The following is a 25,719-nucleotide window of genomic DNA, read 5'->3' on the forward strand; positions in this document are numbered from 1 at the left end:
TGATCTTATATCCTGCTACTGTACTCAACTTGTGTATTACTTCTAGTAGGTTTTTAGTGTATTCCTTTGACTCTTTTTATTTACAAGACCATGTTGGTCTGTAAATAGAGTTTTACACCTTCATTTCCAATATGGATGCCTTTTATATCTTTCTAGTCTAGTTGCCCTGGCTAGAATATCTATTACGTGTTGAACAGAAGTGGTGAGAGTGGATCCTTATCTTTTGCCTGGGTTGAGAGGGAAAGCATTCAGTCTTTTAGCAATTACTATGATGTTAGCAGTAGATTTTTCATAGATGCTCTTTATTATGTTGAGAAGATTCTCTTCTATTCCTAGTTTGCTCAGCTTTTTAAAATCATGAATGAGTGTTGGATTTTCAAATCTTTTTTTGGTATCTATTGAGATGATCATATAGTTTTTGTCCCTTATTCTACATTATAATGTATTATATGAATTGATTTTCAGATGTTAAACCAATGTTGCAATCCTGGGATAGATCTCACTTGTTTATGATATGTAATTCTTTTTATAATTTTCTGGATTCAGTTTGCTAGTATTTTGTTGAGGATTTTTGTGTCTATATTCATGAAGAGTGTTCATCCTTTTACTTTTAACTTATTTGTGTCTTTATATTTAAAGTATGTTTAAGTAGCATATACTTGGGCCATGCTTTTTTTAATCCAATCTAACAATCTCTAACATTTTTTTTAAAAATTAATTTATTTATTTATTTTTGGCTGTGTTGGGTCTTCGTTTCTGTGCGAGAGCTTTCTCTAGTTGTGGCAAGCGGGGGCCACTCTTCATCGCGGTGCACGGGCCTCTCACTATCGCGGCCTCTCTTGTTGCGGAGCACAGGCTCCAGACGCGCAGGCTCAGTAGTTGTGGCTCACAGGCCTAGTTGCTCCGCGACATGTGGGATCTTCCCGGACCAGGGCTCGAACCCGTGTCCCCTGCATTGGCAGGCAGATTCTCAACCACTGCGCCACCAGGGAAGCCCCAATCTCTAACTTTTAATTGGCATACGTAGAGCATTCACACTTAGTGTGGTTATTGATATGGTTAGGTTTAAATCAATCATCTTGCTTTTTTTCTGTTCATCCCATCTGTTCTTTGTTTACCCTTTCTTCTTTTTATGCTTTTATATCAATTGAGTATTTTAAAGGTATGATTCCATTTGATCTCCTTTGTTGGCTTATTAATTGCACCTCTGTTTTCTTACTTTAGTGGTTACTATATAGTTTATAGTACATATTTTTAACTTCCCACAGTCTACCTTCAAATGGTGTTACATATACCGCATCACATCTTCTACAAGGACCTTACAGTAGAATACTCTATTCTTCCCTGCTGGCCTTTGTGCTATTGATGTTATGCATTTTACTTTTACATATGCTATAAACCCCACATCACCATGTTATTATTTTTGTCTAAGCATCAATAATCTTTTATAATAAATCTTACATATTTATCTGTGGTACTCTCAATTCTTTGTGTGTGGGTTTATATTTCATCTGGTATTATTCTTCTACCTGAAGGATGTCCTTGAACACTTCTTGTAGTATGGATCTGCTGGTGGTGCATTCATTCAATTTTTTATGTCCAAAAAACTCTTCTTGTCGCTTCCTTTTTTGAAAGATTTTCTTCAGGTATCAAATTAGATGTTGACAGTTTTTTTTTTTTTCCTTTCAATACTTTAAAGATTTTTGCTCCACTGTTTCCTTACTTGTATTGTTCCCAATGATAACTATGCTGGTATTATCACTGTTCCTATGTGTATATAACATGTCTTTTTTTTCAACTGCTTTTAAGATTTCCTTTTCATCACCGGTTTTGAGCCATGTTAATATGATGTGCCTTGGCATAGTTTTCTTCATACTTCCTGAGCTTAGTGTTCGTTGAGTTTCTTAGACCTGAGCTTTGTAGGTATCATATTTGGAAAATTTTAATATTATTTCTTCAAATATTTTTCCTGCCTCCCCCCATCTTCATGAATTTCAATTACATGTGTATTAGGCTGCTTGAAATTGTCCCATGGGTCACAGATGCTCTTTTCATTTTGTTTTTATTCTTTTTCTCTCTGTATTTCATTTTGGGTCTCTTATTACTGTACTTTATTGTTTCTTTTGCAATATCTAATCTGCTATTAATCCCATCCAGTGTATGTTCCATCTCAGACATTATAGTTTTCATCTTTAGAAGTTGGATTTGCGTCTTTTTTTGTACCTTCCAAGTTTCTATTTAACTTTTTGAACATATAGAATCACTTATAACTATTTTGATGTCCTTAACTGTTCATTTCATTGCTGTGTTGGTTTCAATAGATTGATTTTTCTCCTCATAATTTTTTTCCCCTTCTTTGAATGTCTGGTAATTTTTTATTGGCTGCTACCAGACAATGTAAATTTTACCTTGCATGCTGTATATTTTTAGATTTCTGTAATTATTTTTTATTTTGGGCATAGTTAAGTTTCTTAGAAATAGTTTGATCCTTTTGAGTCTTGATTTTAAGATTTATTAGGTCAGACTAGTCTTTAGTTTAGGGCTATTTATTCCCCACCACTGAGGCAAGACTCTCTGAGTCCTCTATTCAATATCCTGTGTGAGGTTTTTCCAGTTTTGTTGGTGGGGACAGGCATTATTACTGACCTTGGTGAGTGTTGTTATGGTCTTTTAACCTTTTCTGGTGGTCTTCCCCCAGTCTTGTGTAGTTTTCTTGCATGCATTCTCTGATCAACACTCTGCTGAATACTTAAGTGGGACCCTCTACTGATGTCTATGCTTCTCTCTGTGTACACATCTCTACTCTCCAGTAATCCGTGCAAACTCTAGCTCCCTTATTCTTATTTATATAAACTTGTTTCCTTTTATGCATCCCTCTCCCATCTTCTCCAATTCATTTTGGATGACTCAAGGCCATCAGCTTTGAAAACTTTACCCCCAGAAGTAGTAATCATTTTTAACCAGTCCTCTCACATTCCCCTCATGATTAATGTTAAGTATTTGCAAGCTTACTGAGGTCAGAAATGTTGTTTGATGAGTATGTTAGGAGTTTTTATATAAGCTAGTTATTATACTTTGTTTCCTTATCTATCAACTACATATTTGCTGAGTTCCTGCTAAATTCCCAGCATCATACAAGGTTCTGAGTTTTAAGTAGAAAGTGAGTACAACATTGTTTCTGAAAAGTTTTTATTCTAGTAGGGGAGATAGAACAGGTGTCATGAAATGTCATGAAAAATGTAAAACTTTTTTTTTTTTAATTCACTAGATGTTTAAAGATGAGAGAAATTAGTATGATCTGGGTGGTCAGGGAATGCATCCTCTAAACTGACACTGAAAAGGACCTTTGAAAAATGTATAAATTTAAAAAACCCCAGAAATCAGTTACAAGGTATAATGGAAGAAAAGGTGCCATTTAGCCAAACATTTCATAGGCATACACTAAACAAGAAAAGTTCAAAATTTATGAGGAAAATTGTAAAAAAAACTCCCAAAGATACAAACATAAACTTGACTTGAACAAATTCTGAATAGGAAGACTCAACATCCTAAAGATGTCAGGTTTTTCTAAAATAATTTCTAAATGTAACATGATCCCAATAAAAATATCATCAGATTTTTTTCCTCCTAGGTCTGGACAGAGTATAAAGTTTATTTGTAAGAACAGATAAGCAAGCATAGCTAGTAGAACTTGGAAATTGAAGAACAGTAAGGATGGGAGGCTAGCCCTGCTAGATAATGAAACATATTATAAGCCATAATAATTTTTAAAATGTGGTATAGGTTCAGGAATACAGATCAACTGAATAGAAGATGTAAAACCAAAACCCAATGGTGGGACTTCCCTGGTGGTGCAGTGATTAAGAATCCGCCTGCCAATGCAGGGTACAGGGGTTCGATCCCTGGTCCCAGAAGATCCCACATGCCGTGGAGCAGCTAAGCCTGTGCGCCACAACTACCGAGCCCATGTGCCACAACTACTGAGCCCATGCACCACAACTACTGCAGCCCACGCGCCTAGAGCCCGTGCCCCACAACAAGAGAAGCCACTGCAATGAGAAGTATGCACACCACAACGAAGAGTAGTCCCCGATCGCCGCAACTAGAGAAAGCCTGAGCACAGCAACGAAGACCCAACACAGCCAAAAATAAAATAAATGAATTAATTTATTAAAAACCAAAACCAAAAACCCAATGGCATGTAGAAATTTAGTCTATAATAAAAGCAGCATCCTAAAATCAGTGAAGAAAATAGGAATTTTTAATAAGTGGTGTTTGTGATACTGGGATAGTCAATTGAGAAAAGCTAGGATTGGATTCACTTCTCATACTGTACCAGGATGTACAGTATTCACACACATATATGTATGTATATGTGTATATATGCATATTTGTATATACAATACACACTCCCCCTCCTTTTTTGCATAGCAGAAAGCACCATCATCAGAGTAAATCAATTTCACTAGTAAAGTGAAAAGAGGATGACAAACTGGAATGTTTGCCGCTTCCATTATGGACATTGTATTAATCTCTCAAATATATAAAAATCCTCTAAAACTGAGGAAGAAAAGGACCAATAACTTTATAGAAAGATGGGCAAGAGATAATGAACAGTGAGTTCATAGAGACAAATACATATTAGCCTTTATATGAAAAGGTGCCCAACCTGATTTATAATAAGAGGTGCAAATTAAAACAGCACAAGATATAATTCCTTTCCTATCATATTGGCAAAAGTCCAGCACTTTGACAAATATTCTCTTGGTGATAGATACAGGTACTCTCATACATTGCTACTAGGAATGCAGAATGGTACAACTTTAGAGAGAAATTTAGCAATATTAAACAAAATTACACATATATTTACCTTTTGGCCCAGTAGTCCTATCTCTAAGAATCTGTCTTACAGATATATACTGGGAAATATCTGAAAATATGTGTGTACAAAGTTACTGTGTCACTATTTCTAACAGCAAAAGACTGGAAACAATCCAAATTTTGATCTTGATTTGAAGAAAACAGCTATAAAAAAATATTTCACCATAGGGGAAATTTGAACATTGGGTAGTTGATTATCTTAAACTTTTTAGATGTGATGATGTTATTACGGTTATGTTAAAAGAAAGTACCTTTTAGAAATACTTGACATTTACAACCCATTACAGTTACTGTTTATTTTGATGCTCAAATTGATCCATGTTTAGCCAGTAGAACCCCTTGGATTTAACTCCTGAGTCCTTCAGCCACATCTTTTAGAGATAATTACTTAAATATTTATGAGTGAGATTATATGATTGGAATATTTTTCAAGATAATCTGAAGGACAGGGTTAGTAGAGAGAGAAAGATGAATTAAGATTTGCCTTGAGTTGATCATTGTTTAGGTGGTAGCGGTTTTGTTATACTATTCTATCTTCTTTTGTATGCATTTGAAATTTCCCATGAAAAATGTACAGGTAGTAGGCATAAATGAAAAGAGTGCATTTGGAACAAAGTCATTGAAGCCAAGGTGGGCAATTGGCTTCTTAAACAATTTTATGTTCCTGGTAAATTTAAAACAGACTCTCTTTATTTCCACTATATCTTATTTGTGGTTTAGTTAGCTGGTGTGTGTGTGTGTGTGTGTGTGTGTGTGTGTGTGTGTGTGTGTGAGAGAGAGAGAGAGAGACAAAGTTTAGAGAGAGAGAGACAGAGACAGAGACAGAGAAAGAGAGTTTAAGATAGATTTTTCTGTTAGTGTAATTCTCAGTATTAAACTAACTCATAAAATATGAAGTTGTTTGTTTATTGGCCCTCATTAGAGGGCCTTTGGATTACCAAAAGAATCGATTTGGAGGAAGTGAACATTTTCTCACACTTTCTATGAGTGTCATATTTTCTTGCAAATTTTATTTGGACGTTGATTTAGATATATCAGTCGAAAGAGAAAATTGAGGGTGGAATTTTTTTCAGATTTAACATTAAGGTTGTTCATTTAGTAATTTTTAAGCATGTCATTTTAATAGCTTATAAGGAGCCTAGGTTATATAAAATTGCATAAAGGAACAAAAATCTATTTTGCTCTAAACATTTTTGCTTTGGAGCCCTCATTGTGTCTTAGAAAGACAGATAATGTGATTTATTTAATGATATTTAATGACATTAAGCATGATCATGTTAACTTGTTTTCTATTCTACCAACAGATTAATATTAAAATTGGAAATTTGTATCTTTTGCTGGATATTGGAGATTGAATGTAATGGCAACAGAATTTATAAAGAGTTGCTGCAGAGGATGTTTCTATGGTGGAACAGAAAAGCACGACTGTGAGTTTTGCTTTGTTTTGATTTCAACATTTATTTGTCTTCTTTATTTGTGACATTTTGTGATATTAATGTAAATGAGACATGTTTCCTAACTTCACGGGGGAGGCAGAAACATAAATATAAGGCACACTAGCTCAGTATGAAAGTACCTTGGAGCATAGGGGAGAGAGAGATGAATTCAACTCAGGAGACACGCTAGGACATCACCACAAAGAAGATGATCTGTGGTATGGAAGTCTGAAGAGGATTTTAGCAAGCTGAGTGGGAAGAAGGGAGTAAGAGAAGGTGAAGATTAGACATGAGTATTACAGGTGGATGAAATAGTATGGGCAAAAGTAGGGAGAGAAGTGTTTGGGGGATAACATACTCTGGCAAATGTTTTAATTTAAATACAGAGAATTTCCAGTTTACGAACAATGCATTAAAAAGTGCCTTTCATGAATGAATGAATGACCAATAGAGAAGAGACCTGTAACTTTATCAAGACCCACATTTATCAAGGACTCTGGGAGATTTCGCTTTCTATTGCATGGTTTCCTCAGCTCTTCAAGGTTATGACTGGAACTTTATTTTTCTCTGGCTCTTTCTTATATTTCTTTGTCTAAAGCATAGCTTCTTAGTATGTTTTTGAGTATGAAGGCTTCTTTTTTGCAATAAAACATTTCATAAATTCCAACACAATAGTAGTTGTACTTCCATTCAGTCTATAGACGGTACTAACTGTACATGAAGATTACCTCTAGGTGTCCCTTACCTCCCCATCCTAAGTCACACAGCTTAGGAATCGCGTATCTTTCAAGATAATGGACAAAATAGGTCATAGAAGCTAGTACAGGGAGAGTCGATATTATTCTAGGGTCAAAGTACATTTTATATTGTGGTTTGGTAAAGATTTTTGTAGACTTCGAGACCTTTAGCTTCTTTTCAAAGTAACTTTTGGTATTTAAGACTGAAATTAACCATTAGTATTGACAACAAGAATTGTTTTGTTGACAATTATTTTTATTTAAATGACTAGATTATTACTTATTTGAAAGCATTGTGGAATTAACTACAATATAAACTTGTTTTCCATCTATGGGCTCTTTTGTGGAAATGAGACTCTTTAAAAACTGCTTTTACCATTATGATAAGTTAATATACTTTGGCAGTAGTATATTAACTTCTCAAATATTGGCTAGACAAAATTAATGTAGATTCCAGAGTGCTTGATAGGACCTAAGAGTAGATTCTGTATCAGCAGTTTCTTTTAAAATGATTAAATAAGTACCAAAGCATGTTAGGTTTAGATTATTATATATAAATCTACATACATATTTGTGATTTTTTTTCTCTTTTCTCTTCTTTTCTACGCAGTATCTGTGGAAAGAGACTTTAAAGCAGCAGTACCAAATAGTCAAAATACTGCTGTCTGTAAACCTCCATTGACTTCCGTTTCTGTAAAGCCTCAGGTTGGCTGTACTGAGGATTATTTACTTTCCAAATTACCATCTGATGGCAAAGAAGTACCATTTGTGGTGCCCAGGTTTAAGTTATCTTATATTCAGCCCAGGATGCAAGGAACGCCATCACATTTGGAAGAACTTGAAGGTAAACAGTAAAATGGCAGGATTTAAAAATCAACATGCAGCATTTAAATGCTGTTACTGCTGTTATTTTGCTCTTTTACATATGTAAAGATATAAAATATCTTTTATGTACAAATTTTACATTTCATTTTTTATATGTTCTGCTGTTTCTGTAGAGGAACTTACTGTACAGTGTTTTTGAAGTCCATTATGAAATCTGATCACAATCAACACATTTGTGTGTAGATTTGGCCTTTTTAAAGGAATAACATAATTGTAATATGTCAGTTATTCTTGACACATCTAGAAAGAAAAAAAATAGAGGAATTATTCTGTTTTAGATCAGTAAATACAGGAAGTAGTCTTATTATTTTCTAAAATTTAGTGTAAAGAGAAATAAGGAAGCAATGAAGTATTCTTTCTTCCTTCCCTTCTTTCTTTATTATTATACTTCTCAGTCTAAATACACTTCCCAGCCTAAACAGCCACTTGACTGAGGTAGATTCATTGGCTGAATTTTGGCTGATGTTGTAGAGGCCAATGGACTAAGGAAGATAAAAGGGAACAACATGTAACTCTTGTATTTTAGAAATAGTTCATTTTAGATCACTGAAACACTTGTCATTCACAATGGTTTATTCCCCTCAAAATTTTTTTTTAAATTTTAATTATTTATTTATTTATTTATGGCTGTGTTGGGTCTTCGTTTCTGTGCGAGGGCTTTCTCCAGTTGCGGCAAGTGGGGGCCACTCTTCATCCTGGTGCGCGGGCCTCTCACTATCGCGGCCTGTGGAGCACAGGCTCCAGACGCGCAGGCTCAGCAATTGTGGCTCACGGGCCCAGTTGCTCCGCGGCATGTGGGATCTTCCCAGACCAGGGCTCGAACCCGTGTCTCCCTGCATTGGCAGGCAGATTCTCAACCACTGCGCCACCGGGGAAGCCCCCCCCTCAAAATTTTATAATGAAAAATTTCAAACATACAGAATAGTTGAAAGAACTTAATGGTGAATGCCTGCATATCCACCACATAGATTCTATCATTGACATTTTACTATTATACTTTATCACATAACTATCTATCCATTTTTCTAACCATTATTAATCCTTTTGAGGGTAAGGGGAGAATGCATTTCACAGTAAACTGCAGACATCAGTACACTTCCCTCTAAATACTTAAGCATATGTATCATTTACTAAAGTTCAGTTGTTTACAGTTTTCTTCTTTTGACATAAACTTTAAACACAATGAACTGCCCAAATTTTAAGCGTGTATTTGTTGAGCTTTGACAAATGGATATACCAATGTAATCCAAACTCCTATCAAGATCTACAGTATTTCTCTAAATATTTTTCCTGCCCCATCCTTTCTCTCTTCTCCTTCTGGGATACCAATTACACATATGTTGGACCTTTTGATATTGTCTTATGTGTCTGTGAGGCTTCTTTTTTTTCCACCTCTTTTTCTCCTCTCTATTCTTTTTATTTTTATTTTTTTGTATAAGACATTTAATTTATTGGTCTTTTTGGGGAATTTGATGCATCACCAGTGTATTATAACTGAGCCATTAATCTTGTAGCTTCATCAGCATTAACTGGTTCATTTTTATGATACTGCTGAGGAGTCAGCTGTTTTCTGCAGAGGTTCAAGGGAAAGGCCTTTTGAGAAGCTGCAAGTTCTTTTGTATATCTACAGAAGCTTTATTCAGTCTTAACATTTTCTTTTTTTTTTTAAAGATTTATTTATTTATTCATTTTATATTTTTTAATTTTTGCTGCATTGGGTCTTCATTGCCGTGCGTGGGCTTTCTCTAGTTGTGGCGAGTGGGGGCTACTCTTCACTGTGGTGCGCGGGCCTCTCACTGTGGTGGCTTCTCTTGTTGTGGAGCGTGAGCTCTAGGCTCACAGGCTTCAGTACTTGGGGCATGTGGGCTCAGTAGTTGTGGCTTGCGGGCTCTAGAGCACAGGCTCAGTAGTTGTGGCGCACAGGCTTAGTTGTTTCGCGGCATATGGGATCTTCCCAGACCAGGGCTCGAACCCATGTCCCCTGCATTGGCAGGTGGATTCTTAACCACGGCGCCACCAGGGAAGTCCTGTTAACTTTTTCATCACTCATAATGTTTATCTTCTTAAGATTAGTGGTAACTGGTTTTGCTTTAGTTTCAACCTTTTAAGCTTTTTTGGCTGGCTATGTGGAATACATTCCTGGACTTCTGCCCTCTTAGTTTGTTCTTGGCCATTGTCTATGATACCCTCGTGCAGCTGCTCAAGTTCCAGGTGACGCCATCTGCATGCCTCTCCTTTCTGTTTTTAAGGCTGGATAATAATGACCTAATTTCAAGTTCACTGTCTCTTTCCTCCATTATTTCCATTCAGCTGTTAAGTCCGTCCAGTGAGTTTTTAATTTTAGATGTATTTTCAGTTGTAATATTTACATTTGTTTCTTTGTTTATAGTTTCTATTTCTTTTCTGTGATTTCTCCCCCCCACCACCACCCCCATTATTGTGAACCTATTTTCTTTTAGGTCTTTAACATCTTTGTCTACTATTCTAATATCTGGGTCATCTAAGTTTGGATTCTCTGGATTGTCTTTTTTTGAGAATGAGTCACATTTTCCTGTTTCTTTGTGTGGAGTAATTTTGGACTGTGTTCTGGATGTTGGATGTTATGTTGTGGAGACTCTGGAACCTGTTACATTACTCTGATGGGTTTTTTTTTTTTCCTTCCTTCTCTCCCTCCCTCCCTTCCCTACCTCCCTCCTTCCTTTCCTCCCTCCCTCCTCCCTTCCCTCCCTTCCTCCCTCCTTCCCTAACTTCAGCAGGCAATTAACTTGGTTGTACTGTGCTGCAGATTCTGTGTCTTTGGTGGCAGCTGCTATCTGAGCTTAGTTTTTTTATCCTTAGTTGGAGTCTGTCCCACACATGTGTGGTTCAAGGATCAGCCAGACATCTGAGCAGACTTTTAGTCATAGAATTTGAGGTTTTCTCCTTTCCAAGCCTCCCACCTTACTTTCTAGCAGCTGTGGTTGCTCTGAACTCTGCCCTCTGTTCTTCAGGCCAGAAAGACTGTGGGTTTTCTACTGGAATTTTATCCACCCTGCACAGTGCCAATTTTGGCCTGCCCACAGGCTAAAAGTCATTAAAAACAGGTGGCCATTCCCCTTTGTCCCAGAGTCAAGTGCTGTTCAGAATCCTCACTACTTTTGTTCACTCTCTGGTACCTTCAGGGTATTTTGTTTGTTTTGGTTTGGTTTTGGTTTAGAGTTTATTGTAGTTATCTACAGGAGAGTTGGGTCTGGTAGGAGTGATAATTTTTTTTTAAGAAGCAAGGAAAGATGAACCCTGAGCCTGGCCTACCACCCTGTTTTGCACATCAGCAGTGTCTCTCCAAAACAGTTTTTAAAAGTTCTGGCTCACAGGATACCCTGATCAATTGATCTTTCTCTTTCTCTCGCACTTGATAATAACATTGGGGTTAAACCATATAAATGGTCTTGTAATCTGTTTTGTTCATATCATATATTGTGAAGCTTTTTAATGGCTCCATAGTACTAAATCATATGGATGTACCATAATTTAGTTAATAAATTCTCTATTTTTAGACATATCGGGTATTTTATGTATTATTTTCATTATCAGAAGATAAGTAAGAAATACCTACCTGGCAAATGTTATAGTTTTCTTTTGTCTTTTTTTTTTTTTTTTCATTGTATCACTAGAAAACAGATTACTTTTTGAGTGAGAAATTGGTTTACACTTAAATTATAGGCTCAATAAAGATCTGGTAAAGCCATCTGATTTTTAGCGTATTGGAGAGAAAATTATTTTATTTAATTAGAGTCAGGAAAGTGTTCTTGGTGCCTAATTATGGAAGTCAAACATGTGTATCTTGTATGTTTACATGAATGTGTGAGTGATGGGCTGATATGGAGATTTTGAGAAGGTAGAGCAGACCACTATCAATAATGACTAAAATTATGTTTCAGATGTTTTAAATTTGTTAAGTTGCATTGCTTACTTGCTGATGGATCTGATTATAGCTGCAGCTTACTGCTTTGATAACAGATTGTATTATTAACATTTTACTGTTTGCTTCATCCCATATCTATCTACCTATCCATTAAGAGAATGCATTTTGAATAGATATTGAAATTTTTAATTGGGCTTTTGAGAGGTATAAGCAATTGTGCTACTTTACGTTTAGTTTTATAGCACTGTGATTCTGTAAATTGAGAGAAATGCCTCTTGAACTTTAAAAATGATATCTTTTTAAGGGGAAAATTGGAATTCTTTACTGACTGACTTATAAAGGAAAAATGGAATAAGAATATTCATTTTTAGGGCTAGCCTAGAAAGGTAGAGAGTCATCTTTGGTGCTACTGCTCTTGACAGTGCTACTCTTATTACCATAAACAGACTTTTGTAGCAGTGTTTATGTGCTGAACGATTTAAGAGTTAGCTTATAAGGTGTACAGGCTCCTTATAAGGCTCTCTGGCATCATACATCCCTCTTGGCATCCCTCTGCCTTTGTACAGGGCTTGGATTGTACACATAGTTATTTGAACCAGAGTGTGAGGATAAGATCTCACTTCATAACCACATATTTTCGTTTTCTTTTCTGAACTCAGTGTGAAGCCACCTGTTTTATTGTTTAGCTTTTTCAGAAAATATTAGTTTATACTGTGGTTTCTATTTTAAATGGGATAAAAAGAATTAAAAGATGGTGATGATTTAAACATTTAAAAAACTTTGTCTATTTATTATTTCTAATGTGAGTCTTTGAAAGGAATTTGATCTATTGTTTTACCCTTTAAAAATTGTGAGATATAATACACATAGAAAAAAGAAACAAAACAGAAATTTACAGCCCAGTGATTTACTACAAGCAAAATACATGTATGGTCACCACTCAAATAAAGAGAGTGTTACTAGTAAAACAAAAGCTTCCATCTTCCCCCTTTTCAGTCACTCTAGAGTAATCAGAATCCCAGTTGTAATAATCATCACTTTCTTGCTATTTTTACTTTTTACCACCTAAGCACATATCCCTAAATGTTGTGGTTTAGTTTTTTTCTGTTTTCTGACCTTTATATAAATGAAATTATATATTCAATATATATTCTTTTGTTATGGGTTTTTTTATATAAATGAAACTACATATACAATATATACTCTTTTGTTATGGGTTCTTTATATAAATGAAATTACATGTTCAGTATATATTCTTTTGTTATGAGTTCTTTCATTCAACATTATGAATGAGTGGTATCTCATTGGAGTTTTAACTTGCATTTCCCTCATGACTTATGAGATTGAACACCAGGTCATGTTTATTGGCTATTTGGATAGCCTCTCTTCTGAGGTACCTGCTAAGTCTTAAGCCAGTTTATATTTGGACTTGCCTGTCTTTTTCTTACTGGTTTGTGGGAGTTCCTCATATATTATGGATATGAGCCCTTTGTCAGTTATATATGTTGCACATATCTTTTCCCACTCTGTGGGTTACCTTTTCAGTCTCTTAAATAGTCTTTTGACAAATGGGAATTTTCAATTGTAATGTAGTTAGGCTTATTAAAATTGTTTTTATGGTTAATACTATGTTTCATTTAAGAAGTGCTTCCCTGGTCTAAGGCCGTGAGAACTTTCTTATAAATTTAATTAAATATAGAAGTTTTATTGGTTTGCCTTTAACATTTAATTTAGATCTACAATCCACATGGAATTTATATTTTGTGAATATGTTTTGTTGGGATGAAGGGTTCTTTTTTTCTATATCAATATCCAATTGTCTTATCACCTTTTATTAATTTTTTTTTTTTTGGCCGCACTGTGTGGCTTGTGGGAACTTCCTCCACCAGGGATTGAACCCGTGCCATGGCAGTGAAAGCCCAGAATCCTAACCACTAGGCCACCAGGGAACTCTTATCACCTTTTAATGAAAAGATCATTCTTTCCCACTGTTATGCAGTGCCACATTGATTATAAATCAAGTGTCCATAAAATGGGTTTCTCTTTCTGAGCCTTCTACTCTGTTCCATTGATCTTATTATTGTTCAACTATTCTATTCTTAATACTGAGTAGAGCAAATCTTTCAGTCTTGTTTTTCTTCTTAAAGATTATTTTTTGGTGTTTCTTTGTTCTTTATGTTTACATATAAATCTTTTTTATTCTTCTTTTTGTTATTTGATTTCTAACTTTATTGCATTGTGGGTATGGAACATACTCTGATTTCAGTCCTTTCAAATTTATTGAGACTTGCTCTGTGTATCTCAGCATGTGGTCAGTTTTTATAAATGTTCTGTCTTTGTGAAAAGAGTGCATCTCCAAAAAAATGATTATCTTTTTACTTAAAAGATGTTCTTTCTGCAGTAGAAAAATAAAGGAAACTCAGGTCACAAAATGTAGAATTGTCTGTAGGGCAAAGAGGAATGCCAGACATTTATCAGACTGTCTTGAGAGCAAGGTTCATGGCTGATTGCTGGGAGAATACTCCACACAGTTAGACCTGAATAAACATCTGCTTATTTTTTTAGATATCAAATGCATGTGATTTAGTATTACCTGAGACATTTTTTTCCCTTTGCCTTTGGTACACCAGTTGTTGGCTAATAACTCCAAGAAAAGGGTGTTGTAAAACTTTAGAAACACTTGCTTTCAGGATCTGCCAGAGCATCTTTTGGAGCTAGAAAGGTAGAACTTTCCAGTTCATCTCAGCATGGACCCAGCTATGATGTATATAACCCATTCTATATGTATCAGCACGTGTCACCTGATTTGAGTCGGCGCTTTCCTCCTTGTTCGGAAACAACGAAACGATACGGATCGGGTATGAAAAACTTTTTCCTCTTTGTCTTTTCTCTTTAACAAATGTAGAAATCAAATTAAATCTAAATTCTGGAAGAAATGATTCATCTTATGAAAAACAATTTAAAAATAAAAAGAAAAGCAGGCTTCAGAAGTGATATGATAAACATCATAACTTCTCTGTGGTTTATATCTAATGTAAAAATGAAAGATTAATGAGTTATGTATATTGGTAGTTCCAAGTTCCATTTTGTTTGTCCTTTTTCGAAAGAAATTTTATTTTTAGATTTTGCACATATCTTATATAACATCTATCCATTCATATTCTGCAACAAGTATTTACTAGCTCTATTTATTTTCTGCTCTATTCAGTGAAAATGATGAATTTAGAAACTAATGATGAGATTAGAAATGTAAACAAAGAAAATAGAAAATGCCTAAATGATTACCAATCTTCGTTAGTTGAATATTTGAAACTATCAATTATAGACTATCTGTATGTATCTGATTCACAAAATTTTCACTAATATTCAGGAAAAATATATAGCTATCTCAACCACTGAATTCAGGCTGAGGTACTGAAATAAAGTAGAAATACTTATTTAAATATGTATTTCAGCACTGTGCTAGACTATACAATTATTATACAGAATTCCATTCTTCAAGGATCTTATAGTTTAGGAAGGAAACTACATATACAGACTAGAAATATAACAGTACATGGAATTCAATATTGTAATAAGTGCTCATTAAATAGTTGAATTGCATTTAGTACAGAGGACTTACATCCTCTTAGATTATTCTTCTGGGATGAAGAATTGGATAATGTAAGCAAAAAGAATGAACTTTTCCTGCTTGATATTTGATGTGGATGTGAAAATGTGTTGTTTGATTTGTGTTGGTTTCTGTTTCAAACAAAAGTAAAATAATTGAAAAGCAATTTTTAAACTTGATTAGAAGGCTTTGTCTCTTAAGTAGATTTGCATATAATATTCATGCTATATTTCCTATAGAGATTTAGTTCATGGTAATTAAGTAGAATTAAGTGTTTCTCCTTTTTTTTAATGTGTGTGTTTTTTTAAAATTTATTTATTTATTGTTTATTTTTGGCTGTGTTGGGTCTTCATTGCTGTGCGCGGGCTTTCTCTAGTTGTGGCGAGTGGGGGCTCCTCTTCGTTGCGGTGTGTGGGCTTCTCATTATGGTGTCTTCTTTTTGTTGTGGAGCACGGGCTCTAGGCACATGGGCTTCAGTAGTTGTGGCACACAGGCTCAGTAGTTCTGGCTTGCGGGCTCTAGAGTGCAGGCTCAGTAGTTATGGCGCATGGGCTTAGTTGCTCCGCGGCATGTGGGATCCTCCTGGACCAGGGCTCGAATCCGTGTCCCCTGCGTTGACAGGCGGATTCTTAACCACTGCGCCTCCAGGGAAGTCCCTCTTCTTCTTTACTATAAAAATAAGTAATTTTCTCATGTCCCTTTGTAGTTTGTGACTTAAGGACTAATAGACTTCCCAATTCCCCTGGACTAAGCAAGTCTATGTTTGATCTTACAAGTTCATCTCAGCAGTTCATTCAGGTAAATTATTTATATGAATTTAATTATATGCAGTAATTTATTTTCAAGCTAAAAATTCAGAAATGTGTGAATTACATTAGGAACAACATGTTATGTATCTTTTGTAGATGTATCAATCCTAATAGCTAAAGAATAAACGCTTGGCATTTCCCATGTGCGTTATTTCAGGAAGCTCTCAGTTGAATACTAAAAGGCAATAGTTTTTCTCTTGTTCTTTTATGAATCTTACTTTTCTCATGGTATGTAATGAGGCAGTCTTGAGGCAGTTGGAATTTAAAATGGTATACTTAAAAGTGCTTATTGATTTGACTTTCCTTATTGAACATAACTACCTAGTTAGTAAAAATTAGTATTTCTATTGAGATGTAGAACTTTAATTATTCATTAATATTAACACAGTGTTCTCCTATTTTTTGAAATAGAATTGAGTTTTTTGATGTTTAAAAAATGTTTTTTTAAAATAAACTGTGATTATTATTTAAAAAGCAGAAAACAGAATTAAGCAAGGTAAAAAGACAAATCACCTGTGTTCCTATAACTGAGAATAAAAGTGCTATGAAAATATTGTTATATGTACCTGTGGACATTTTTCCATGTGAATGTATATGCATACATTTAAATGGAAATGTATTCTTAATAATCCTCAGTTGAGTTAATTTTTTGCAGAATTAATTCTTTATAGCACCATTTTTTTTTTACCGTGCATCAGAATTGTTTGAAGAGCTTGTTAAAATACAGATTGCCAGGCCTCACCCCCAGAGCTTTTGATTCAATAGCTCTGCATCAGGGCCTGAGTTTGTATTTCTAGCAAGTTCCCAGGTGATGCTGGTACTGCTGGCCCTGGGGACTATGCTTTGATAACTGCTGCTTTATAGGTTTTTAGGTAACAGGGCACTTCCAAATATATTCTGATTTTCATTAGTATTTGCAAGTATGACATATAAACAGTAATCTCTTCCTCCTTATTACAAAACCAAACCAAAAACAACAAAGGCTTTCCCATATATTACCTAGTAAGATATTTACTATTTTCCTGGTAACACACACACAGAAAGCCTTTTCCCCCTTTACTATCTAAAAGTGAAAAATTCTGACCAGTAACACTGTCAGAATGATTAGCACTCAGTTTGATAGTAGGGTGGGTATTGGGGCATCAGTTTCAGAATCCTTAAAGTCTGATATGCAACATCTGACTAAAGAAGAATTTTATTTGTAGAGACATGATTCATTGTCCAGTATGCCCAGTAGTTCTTCTTCAAGGAAAAATTCTCAGGGGAGTAACAGAAGCCTGGGTAAGGAATAAAGTATTCTACTTTTATATTCTTAAGGGAATTATTTCTACCCAATAGTATTTTGAATGTAGTTATGATAAGGTTAAAAAAAGTCTAGATGATTATATCTGTGTTGTCAGTGTTATCTGCATATGAATACTCAGATCAGATGGTCCATTTTTTAGTGTTCAGCCATAAAGGCATCTTTAAAATTAAATATCTTTCGTTTGTTTTAAAGTATGTTAGTGAGGGAATTTCCAGAAGCATACAATATTAAGGCCATATCAGTGTTATTTGGGAAAGTTTTTCTTAGTTTTAACTTAAATTCTTCAGGTTATAATTGGGTTAAGTTTTTAAGCCAGGTACTTTTTATAGTATATCTTCCCCCAGCACTTCAATAAAAGCATTGAAGTGTGATTTTTGTCTTAATAAATTGACAACTTTAAAAAGTAATTAGAGCCGTTTTCAGTTGTGCTCTTAAAATTGGGTTGTATCAAAGCTCAGTTGGATTGGAAGGATTGCATAGTAATTCAACCATCTTTGTTCTTTTACAATTCAGATACAATTACTCTATCAGGAGATGAAAGAGATTTGGGGAGATTAAATGTGAAAATGTTTTATAATTCTTCAGTAGAGCAGATCTGGATCACAGTTTTACAGGTAAGTGAATACAGTTAATACAAACTTTTCTTACATAATTGAATATTTAGACTATAAATTATAAGCATCTACTGTTGCTCTCTTCTAGGGAATGGGTCAATACCTTCTTTGGAATTTAGGGTTCTATAGTATTTTACAGAAAATAGTATTTAATAAAGAATCTAAAGAAAATATAGATATGATGGAAATATGTTTGCTTTTAACCTCAAGAAGGAAATTGATATGATATCTAAAACATTGTCAGATTATTTTAATGTAGATGAAACAGAAGATCTCAGTAGACTAAAGTTTACTTTTATAGATTTTTTATAAATTTATTTACTTGTTATTTTTGGCTACGTTGGGTCTTCGTTGCTATGCATAAGCTTTCTGTAGTTGCAGCGAGCGGGGGCCACTCTTCATTGTGGTGTGTGGGCTTCTCGTTGTGGGGGCTTCTCTTGTTGCGGAGCACGGGCTCTAGGCATGCTGGCTTCAGTAGTTGCAGCACGTGGGCTCAGTAGTTGTGGCTCACGGGCTTAGTTACTCCGCAGCATGTGGGATCTTCCCGACCAGAGCTCGAACCCATGTCCCCTGTATTGGCAGGCGGATTCTCAACCACTGTGCCACCAGGGAAGCCCTATAGTTTTTATTTAAGTCATTAACTCAAGAAATGTATCAAATATTTATATTGTCAGAGTCCTCTGTAAAGCTCAAACTGTATTTTTATTTTATCTTTTTAGTGCAGAGATTTAAGTTGGCCCTCTAGTTATGGAGATAATCCTACTATTTCTGTAAAAGGGATACTAACATTGCCCAAACCAGTACATTTCAAATCTTCAGTCAAGGAAGGCTCTAATGTAAGTGTTTGTGTTTGAATATCTTTTTATGTTTTTCTCCTATTTGTCACTTTAACCCATGTAAAGAATTGGAATAAGAAAGTGTTTTATTTTTGGGAAACTACAAATTATGTACCCCTTGCTTTTTTAAAGACCGTTTTGAGCCTCAGAAATACTTGATATTTCGTTGTCCAATATTAAGATGCATTTATTTATTTTTTTAAAAAATATTTATTTATTTATTTATGGCTGTGTTGGGTCTTCATTTCTGTGCGAGGGCTTTCTCCAGTTGTGGCAAGTGGGGGCCACTCCTCATCGTGGTGCGTGGGCCTCTCACCATCGCGGCCTCTCTTGTTGCGGAGCACAGGCTCCAGACGCGCAGGCTCAGTAACTGTGGCTCACGGGCCTAGCTGCTCTGCGGCATGTGGGATCTTCCCAGACCAGGGCTCGAACCCGTGTCCCCTGCATTGGCAGGCAGATTTTCAACCACTGCGCCACCAAGGAAGCCCCTATTTTTTATTTATTTATTTTTTTAACATCTTTATTGGAGTATATTTGCTTTACAGTAGTGTGTTAGTTTCTGCTTTATAACAAAGTGAATCAGTTATACATATACATATGTTCCCATATCTCTTCCCTCTTGCATCTCCCTCCCTCCCACCCTCCCTATCCCACCCCTCTAAGGGGTCACAAAGCACCGAGCTATCTCCCTGTGCTGTGCGGCTGCTTCCCACTAGCTATCTATTTTACATTTGGTAGTGTATATACGTCCATGCCACTCTCTCATTTTGTCACAGCTTACCCTTCCCCCTCCCCATATCCTCAAGTCCATTCTCTAGTAGGTCTGTGTCTTTATTCCTGTCTTGCCCCTAGGTTCTTCATGACCATTTTTTTTTTTTCTCAGATTCCATATATATGTGTTAGCATACGGTATTTGTTTTTCTCTTTCTGACTTACTTCACTCTGTATGACAGACTCTAGGTCCATCCCCCTCACTACCAATAACTCAATTTCGTTTCTTTTTATGGCTGAGTAATATTCCATTGTATATAAAAAGAAAATCTTAATCACTAAAATATATAGAAGATGAGTAATATCTAATGAAACTATTTACTTTTCTTGTATTTACTTTTCTTATATAAATATATGTGTCTATATTTTCATCCTCTCTTCCCCCACTCCACTTTTGCTTTGAGAAATAATTGCATGATTACAATTAACTTCTTTTAAATACTTTCAATGATCGTAACTGGAAGACTTACGATCCTGAATTTGTTTTATAGATTCTAGATTTCACTTTAAATATATCTTCATTTTTGTCTTCTGATATGGGTTGGATGGTTAGTGTTTTTCCATACAAATGAAACTTCTACAAGAGCATATCATTTAAAAATAAGGTAATTCAAATGACTAATAAACATGAAAAAAATTTACTCTCACTAGTATTCATAGATATACAAATTTAAATTACATATTGCTTTCTCTTTTCTTTCTTTTTTTGCTTATTAAAATAAGGAAAATTTTTCAAGCACTCTAGACCATAACACTTTCTGGAAATTATTTTGGCAATATACATTAAAACCTTAAAATAAGATTACCCTAAGTGAAGTAAGTCAGAAGGAGAAAGACAAATATCATATGATATCACTTATATGTGGAATCTAAAATATGATACAAATGAAATTATTTACAAAACAGAAATGGACTCACAGACAGAAAACAAACTTATGGTTACCAAAAGGGAAAGGGGTTGTGGGAGGGATAAATTAGGAGTTTGGGATTAGCAGATACAAACACTATATATAAAATAGATAAACAACAAGTTCCTACTGTTGTATAGCACAGGGAACTATATTCAATATCCTGTAATAAACCATAATGGAAAAGAATATGAAAAAGAATATATATATGTATAACTGAATCACTTTGCTGTACATCAGAAACTAATACAACATTGTGAATCAACTATACTTCAATAAATGATTTTTTTTTAAAAGAAAAAAACCTTAAAATATTTATACTTTTTAACATAGTGTTTCTACTTGGAATCTACTTCATGGCAATAATCTAAGATGCAAACAAAATATATATAAAGTATTCTTGGCAGTTTTGTTCATAGAGGAAAAGTTGGAAACTATCTAAATGTTTCCCATAGGGGAATGGTTGAGAAAACTCTTGGTATATCATGTATTTGTGTATTTGTTTCCTATGGGTGCTGTTAACAAGGTAACACAAACTGGGTAGCTTAGAACAACAAATATTTCTCTCTCACAGTTTCAGAGGAAGTCTGAAATCAAGGTGTCAGCCGTGTTGGTTCCTTCTCTGAAGGAGAATCTGTTCCATCTCTTCTATGCCTCTCTCCTAGCTTCTGGTGATGGCCAGCAATCCCTGTCATTCCTTGGCTTCACTCTAATCATTGGCTTTCATTTTCACATGGCCACGTGTCTTTCATCTCCATGTGTCTCTGTGTCTTCACATGACTATCTTCTTACAAGGACGCCAGTTATATTGGATTAGCGGTCTGCTTACTCCAGTATAACCTTATCTTAATTTCACAAATTACATCTTCAATGACCCTATTTCCAAATAAGGCCACATTCTGAGTTAGCGGGGGTTAGGACTTCAACGCATCTTTTTTGGGGGGAGACACAATTCAAACCATAACACCATGTGATAGAATACTAGGCAGCCATGAAAAATAATGTTTAGGAAGAGTTTTTAAGGACATGGAAAAATGTTCTTAATAAGTGAAAAAGCAGTAATCAAAATTTATGTGTAAATATTAGGATCTCACTTTATAAAAATATGCATTGTAGAAAGTCGAGATGGAAATAAATCTTAACTCTGGTTTTAATCCTGATACAGATGGCTACTTACTGAATTAAACACTTTCACTTTTTGATTTTCAAATAAAACTAAGCTAACTTAGGAAAAGTTAGGGGAAAATGTTCTCATATTAAAACTTGCATGGAATCTTTTAAAATTTATTATTTATCAAGTTGTTTAGGAGTCCCCTTTTATGGCAAAATGTAAACCAGCACACTTACTTCATTTGTAAGCTCACTGCATCTGAGTTTAAAAATTAAACATTTTATGCATACTGTATTATTGATGTGATCTATGGCTTGAGATTGAAAGGAAAAGAAAGCTCAGGTGGTAGGGAGGATCTGAGAAACACAATTCTGACTACACAGACATAAGTGATTACCGTAAAAGTGAACATTTGGGCACAGTATCTAAAATATTGATGTTAGGAAGTTTATAAGCAAAAAACAGTCTAGTGTCAAGAAGATGTTAGGTCACAGTAAGCCAAGGTTTTAAAAATATTAAAAGTAATAAAAAGAACATTTGAAAATAGTCTGGGCATGGAAAACACTGACTTGCTGCCTGGAGTGGAAGATTATGAGAGAAGGTAGAACTTGGAACTTACATTTCCCTTTGTCTTCTCTATCAAGGATATCGATTTTCAGATAGGAAAGAGTGGAACAAACATCACTAAAAGATAAAATGAACCCCAAATTAGATGGGAAGAACATTAGACAAAGAATAGCTCCTTTAAAGAAATAATTCAAATCTCTTATTAATGTGAACAAGTTAGATTTTGCCTACTGTGAGAGCTTGCATGAGATTCTTGAAGTACTCTCATTAACTGTTGAAGAAGTGTGGTGAATAGCAGGAATGAAACTCCAGAACCAAAGATGAAGAGCAACCTAATTTTGAAAAGGGAAAAAGCTGTATTCTGGTGAACTTGGTGTTGATATTAACTAAATTCATGACTAAGTAATTAAAAGGATTTGTGAAATTAAGAAGGGCAGTATCCAGAATAAATTTTGGAAAAGCAAGCCATGGCCATTCTCATTTTCATTTTCATTAAAAAATATTTTTTGTTATTGTAAAAACATTAAATTTGCCTTTCCTAGGTTATAAATGTTATTTTTGTTTACTTTGTATTGGTATATGACCCTTTTTTCAGTCATTCTATTAACATATTTTATATTTTCTTGATTTTTATTTTAGACTATTGAATTTATGGAAACGTTTGTATTTGCTATTAAACTGCACAGTCTACAAACTGTAAGACTTGTATTTAAGATTCAAACGCAAACTCCTAGGAAGAAAACTATTGGAGAATGCTCACTATCACTCAGAACTCTTAGCACACAGGAAATGGATTACTCTTTGGATATATCACCACCTTCAAAAATTTCTGTAAGTGATATAATATGTAAAGTATTTCACACTTTTAGAATTATTTAGTGGATGAATTTTTGTTTGTTGGAGTATAATTTGAAAACTAGAATATATTAAAGGATCAGGAAGGCTCTCAAGAAGCAATAGTAACATAAATGTAATGTAAAAAAGTTGTAATTATGTCATTATTTAATAAATTTTTTAAAAGTTGATAAAATGTTAACAGAGCCCCTTTTCTTTCTCCGTTGGAAAATAACGTTAGGGTTACTTTCTCCTAGTACATGTTTAGTTAATGTTTCATACTTCAATGTAATAACCCTAAGTGAATAATTTTAAATAATTTTTAAATTTTTTAGGTTTTTTTTTTTTTTTTTTTTTTTAATAGCTGATAACTTAGGAAAAGCAAGACAGAATCAATAAACTCCAAACTCAATGAGAGATTGCCTTGAAATAGATTAGGAAAGTTTTAATCATGAGTAAGCACCATGTCCATAAATTGGGTAGAATGGAGGATCTTACAGCTGGTGTCTTTTTGTAAAGAACTTCATTATCTATAGTGCTGATTGATTTTTGAGACCCAGTAGTTGCTTCTTTCAACTAGCCAGCTGAACACTGTTTAAGTTGTTTAGAAATTCCTAATGATTTAATTATGTAGTTTCTGTGTCAGGATAATATATAGAGAGAAATCAGTCATAACGCTTTATAAGGTTGAACTTATATGTGATTTTAAATTTACATAGGATTTATATTTTACCTACTTTCAAAAATATTTAAGGTGCTTGAAGTGGTTCTTAACCTGGCTACACATTAGAATCACCTGGGGAGCTTTAAAAAGAAGCCCACACTTAAACCATTAAATCAGAATTTGGGGAGGAGTGAGCCAGAGGCATCTGTAATTTTCAGAAGCTACTCAGGTGATTCTAATGTGTAGCCTGGCTTGAGAACCACTGAATTGAGGGGAAATTAGGGATTAAAAAGTAAAGAACAAAAGATTAATCAAGAAGAATTGAAAAATCTTGTTATTTCTTGTCTATTATTTTCTGTCTCCATACCAAATGTGTTTTCTTTATAGCATTTATTATAACTTAGAATTATTTAAGTTACTTGTTTTAAAAAAAAACAAGGCTTGAGCTTCCATCTTTTTTCTTCATATTTTACTGTGCCCATAGTAAGGGCCCGTCATATTCCTGGCATTGAATATTTGTATGTAGGTTGATATGAAAGAATAAATGGTGAATGAAAGCATGCTAAATTAGATTGTTATTTTCTGTTAAAGTATAGCAAATTTGTTTTCTGTGACAGGAGTTTATCACTTACATCTTTGTTTATCATTTACATCTACTACTAGCTTAGTAGACAGTAATCTGTAACCATATTTTACAAAAGGCACATATTACTATTTAAATGGATAATTCATAGATTAAATCTTTTTTTTAAATATTATTATAACACAGCATTTTATTATGATTGCATATCTGACTCCTCCAATAGCCTTGAGATTTTCTAGGGCAGTAATCTGCCTCATGGGTTTTCTGGGGTTTTTTAATAGATTAAATCTTTAAAAATTAGTAGAGTATAGTAGAAGATAACTCAGCAAATGTATTTTCTGGGGAATTGAGACATTATAATCTTAATCTGCCTTGGAGAATCTGAATGAATGATTATGGCACAGTTTCTACAAAATTATATTTTGCATATCAGATGTTTTATAAACATTTGTCTATCTGTTGTATGCCACATGCTAGGGATACAAAGATTGATGGCTTGAAAGAAGGGCTTTCAGGCTATATTGGACCAGTGAATTTATATTACTGAGTGTGAATGTTTCTTATTATTGGCTAAAAGCAAGAATAATATGCTTTGTTTTCTGTTTTGAGGAGGAAAATTGATATTCTAATTGTGACACTGAAAGAGCCAGACTTACATACCCATCCTTCACACTGACAACTGTTTTATCATGAACAGCAGAATTTTCGTATAGAGCTAATAATTTCCTGAGTACAGTTTTTGACCTTAACAACTAGCTGACAACTCAAATTTCTGTGTTGAATAATGTGGAAGACATAAGGTTTCCCTGAAGAAATAGCTGATATTTGAAGAAACTTAGCATATGACTGACTTGGTCCTAAGTGATTTAATGCTCACACCGAACTTATGAGCTTGCTGCTCTTGTCATCCCTATTGTGGAGACCAAGACCTTGAAGCACTTGCCTGAGTTCATATAGCCTGTTGTTGGGGAATCAGGATTTGAACTGAGGTATTCTGATTCCACAGCCAGCTCTCTTTACCGTGTCGAAGAAAATTATCAATAAACAGTCTATAATAGGAATAGAAAAGAGTTTTATTTGAGCCAAACTGAGGGCTGTAGCCCAGAAAACAGCTTCTCGGATAACTCTGAGGAACTGCTCTGGAGAAGCATGGTTTTCAGCAGTTTTATATCTTGTCAGAACAAAGAACATCAAACAAGTCAGGGATACATATACATACTTATGTGCACAGCAAGTCAGTATGGCCTTGGCACCTGGGAAGGG

General features: G+C 34.6%; 1 protein-coding gene and 1 pseudogene across 4 annotated transcripts in view; one reads left to right on the forward strand and one right to left on the reverse strand.

Moving 5' to 3' along the window:
* TC2N (tandem C2 domains, nuclear) overlaps positions 1 to 25,719 on the forward strand; it is a 46,432-nt gene that overhangs the window by 9,932 nt on the left and 10,781 nt on the right. For 2 of the 3 annotated variants that reach the window (XM_082384553.1, XM_082384554.1), the window contains exons 2-9: positions 6,186 to 6,308; positions 7,665 to 7,898; positions 14,534 to 14,701; positions 16,160 to 16,251; positions 17,468 to 17,543; positions 18,082 to 18,182; positions 18,902 to 19,018; positions 23,015 to 23,206. In XM_082384553.1, the coding sequence (XP_082240679.1) occupies positions 6,242 to 6,308; positions 7,665 to 7,898; positions 14,534 to 14,701; positions 16,160 to 16,251; positions 17,468 to 17,543; positions 18,082 to 18,182; positions 18,902 to 19,018; positions 23,015 to 23,206 (1,047 nt within the window). In that variant the 5' untranslated portion in view covers positions 6,186 to 6,241. The remainder of the gene's footprint in view (positions 1 to 6,185; positions 6,309 to 7,664; positions 7,899 to 14,533; positions 14,702 to 16,159; positions 16,252 to 17,467; positions 17,544 to 18,081; positions 18,183 to 18,901; positions 19,019 to 23,014; positions 23,207 to 25,719) is intronic. The other variant, XM_082384555.1, reaches the window with a different exon arrangement.
* Positions 8,821 to 14,525, reverse strand: LOC309625293 (ribosomal biogenesis factor-like; annotated as a pseudogene). Its single transcript has 2 exons — positions 9,949 to 14,525; positions 8,821 to 9,583 (listed from the first exon to the last, which is right to left on the reverse strand). The product of its transcript is annotated as a ribosomal biogenesis factor-like (transcript).

Source organism: Balaenoptera borealis (genome assembly GCF_965194805.1).
Source record: "Balaenoptera borealis genome assembly, chromosome: 3".
NCBI lineage: Eukaryota > Metazoa > Chordata > Mammalia > Artiodactyla > Balaenopteridae > Balaenoptera > Balaenoptera borealis.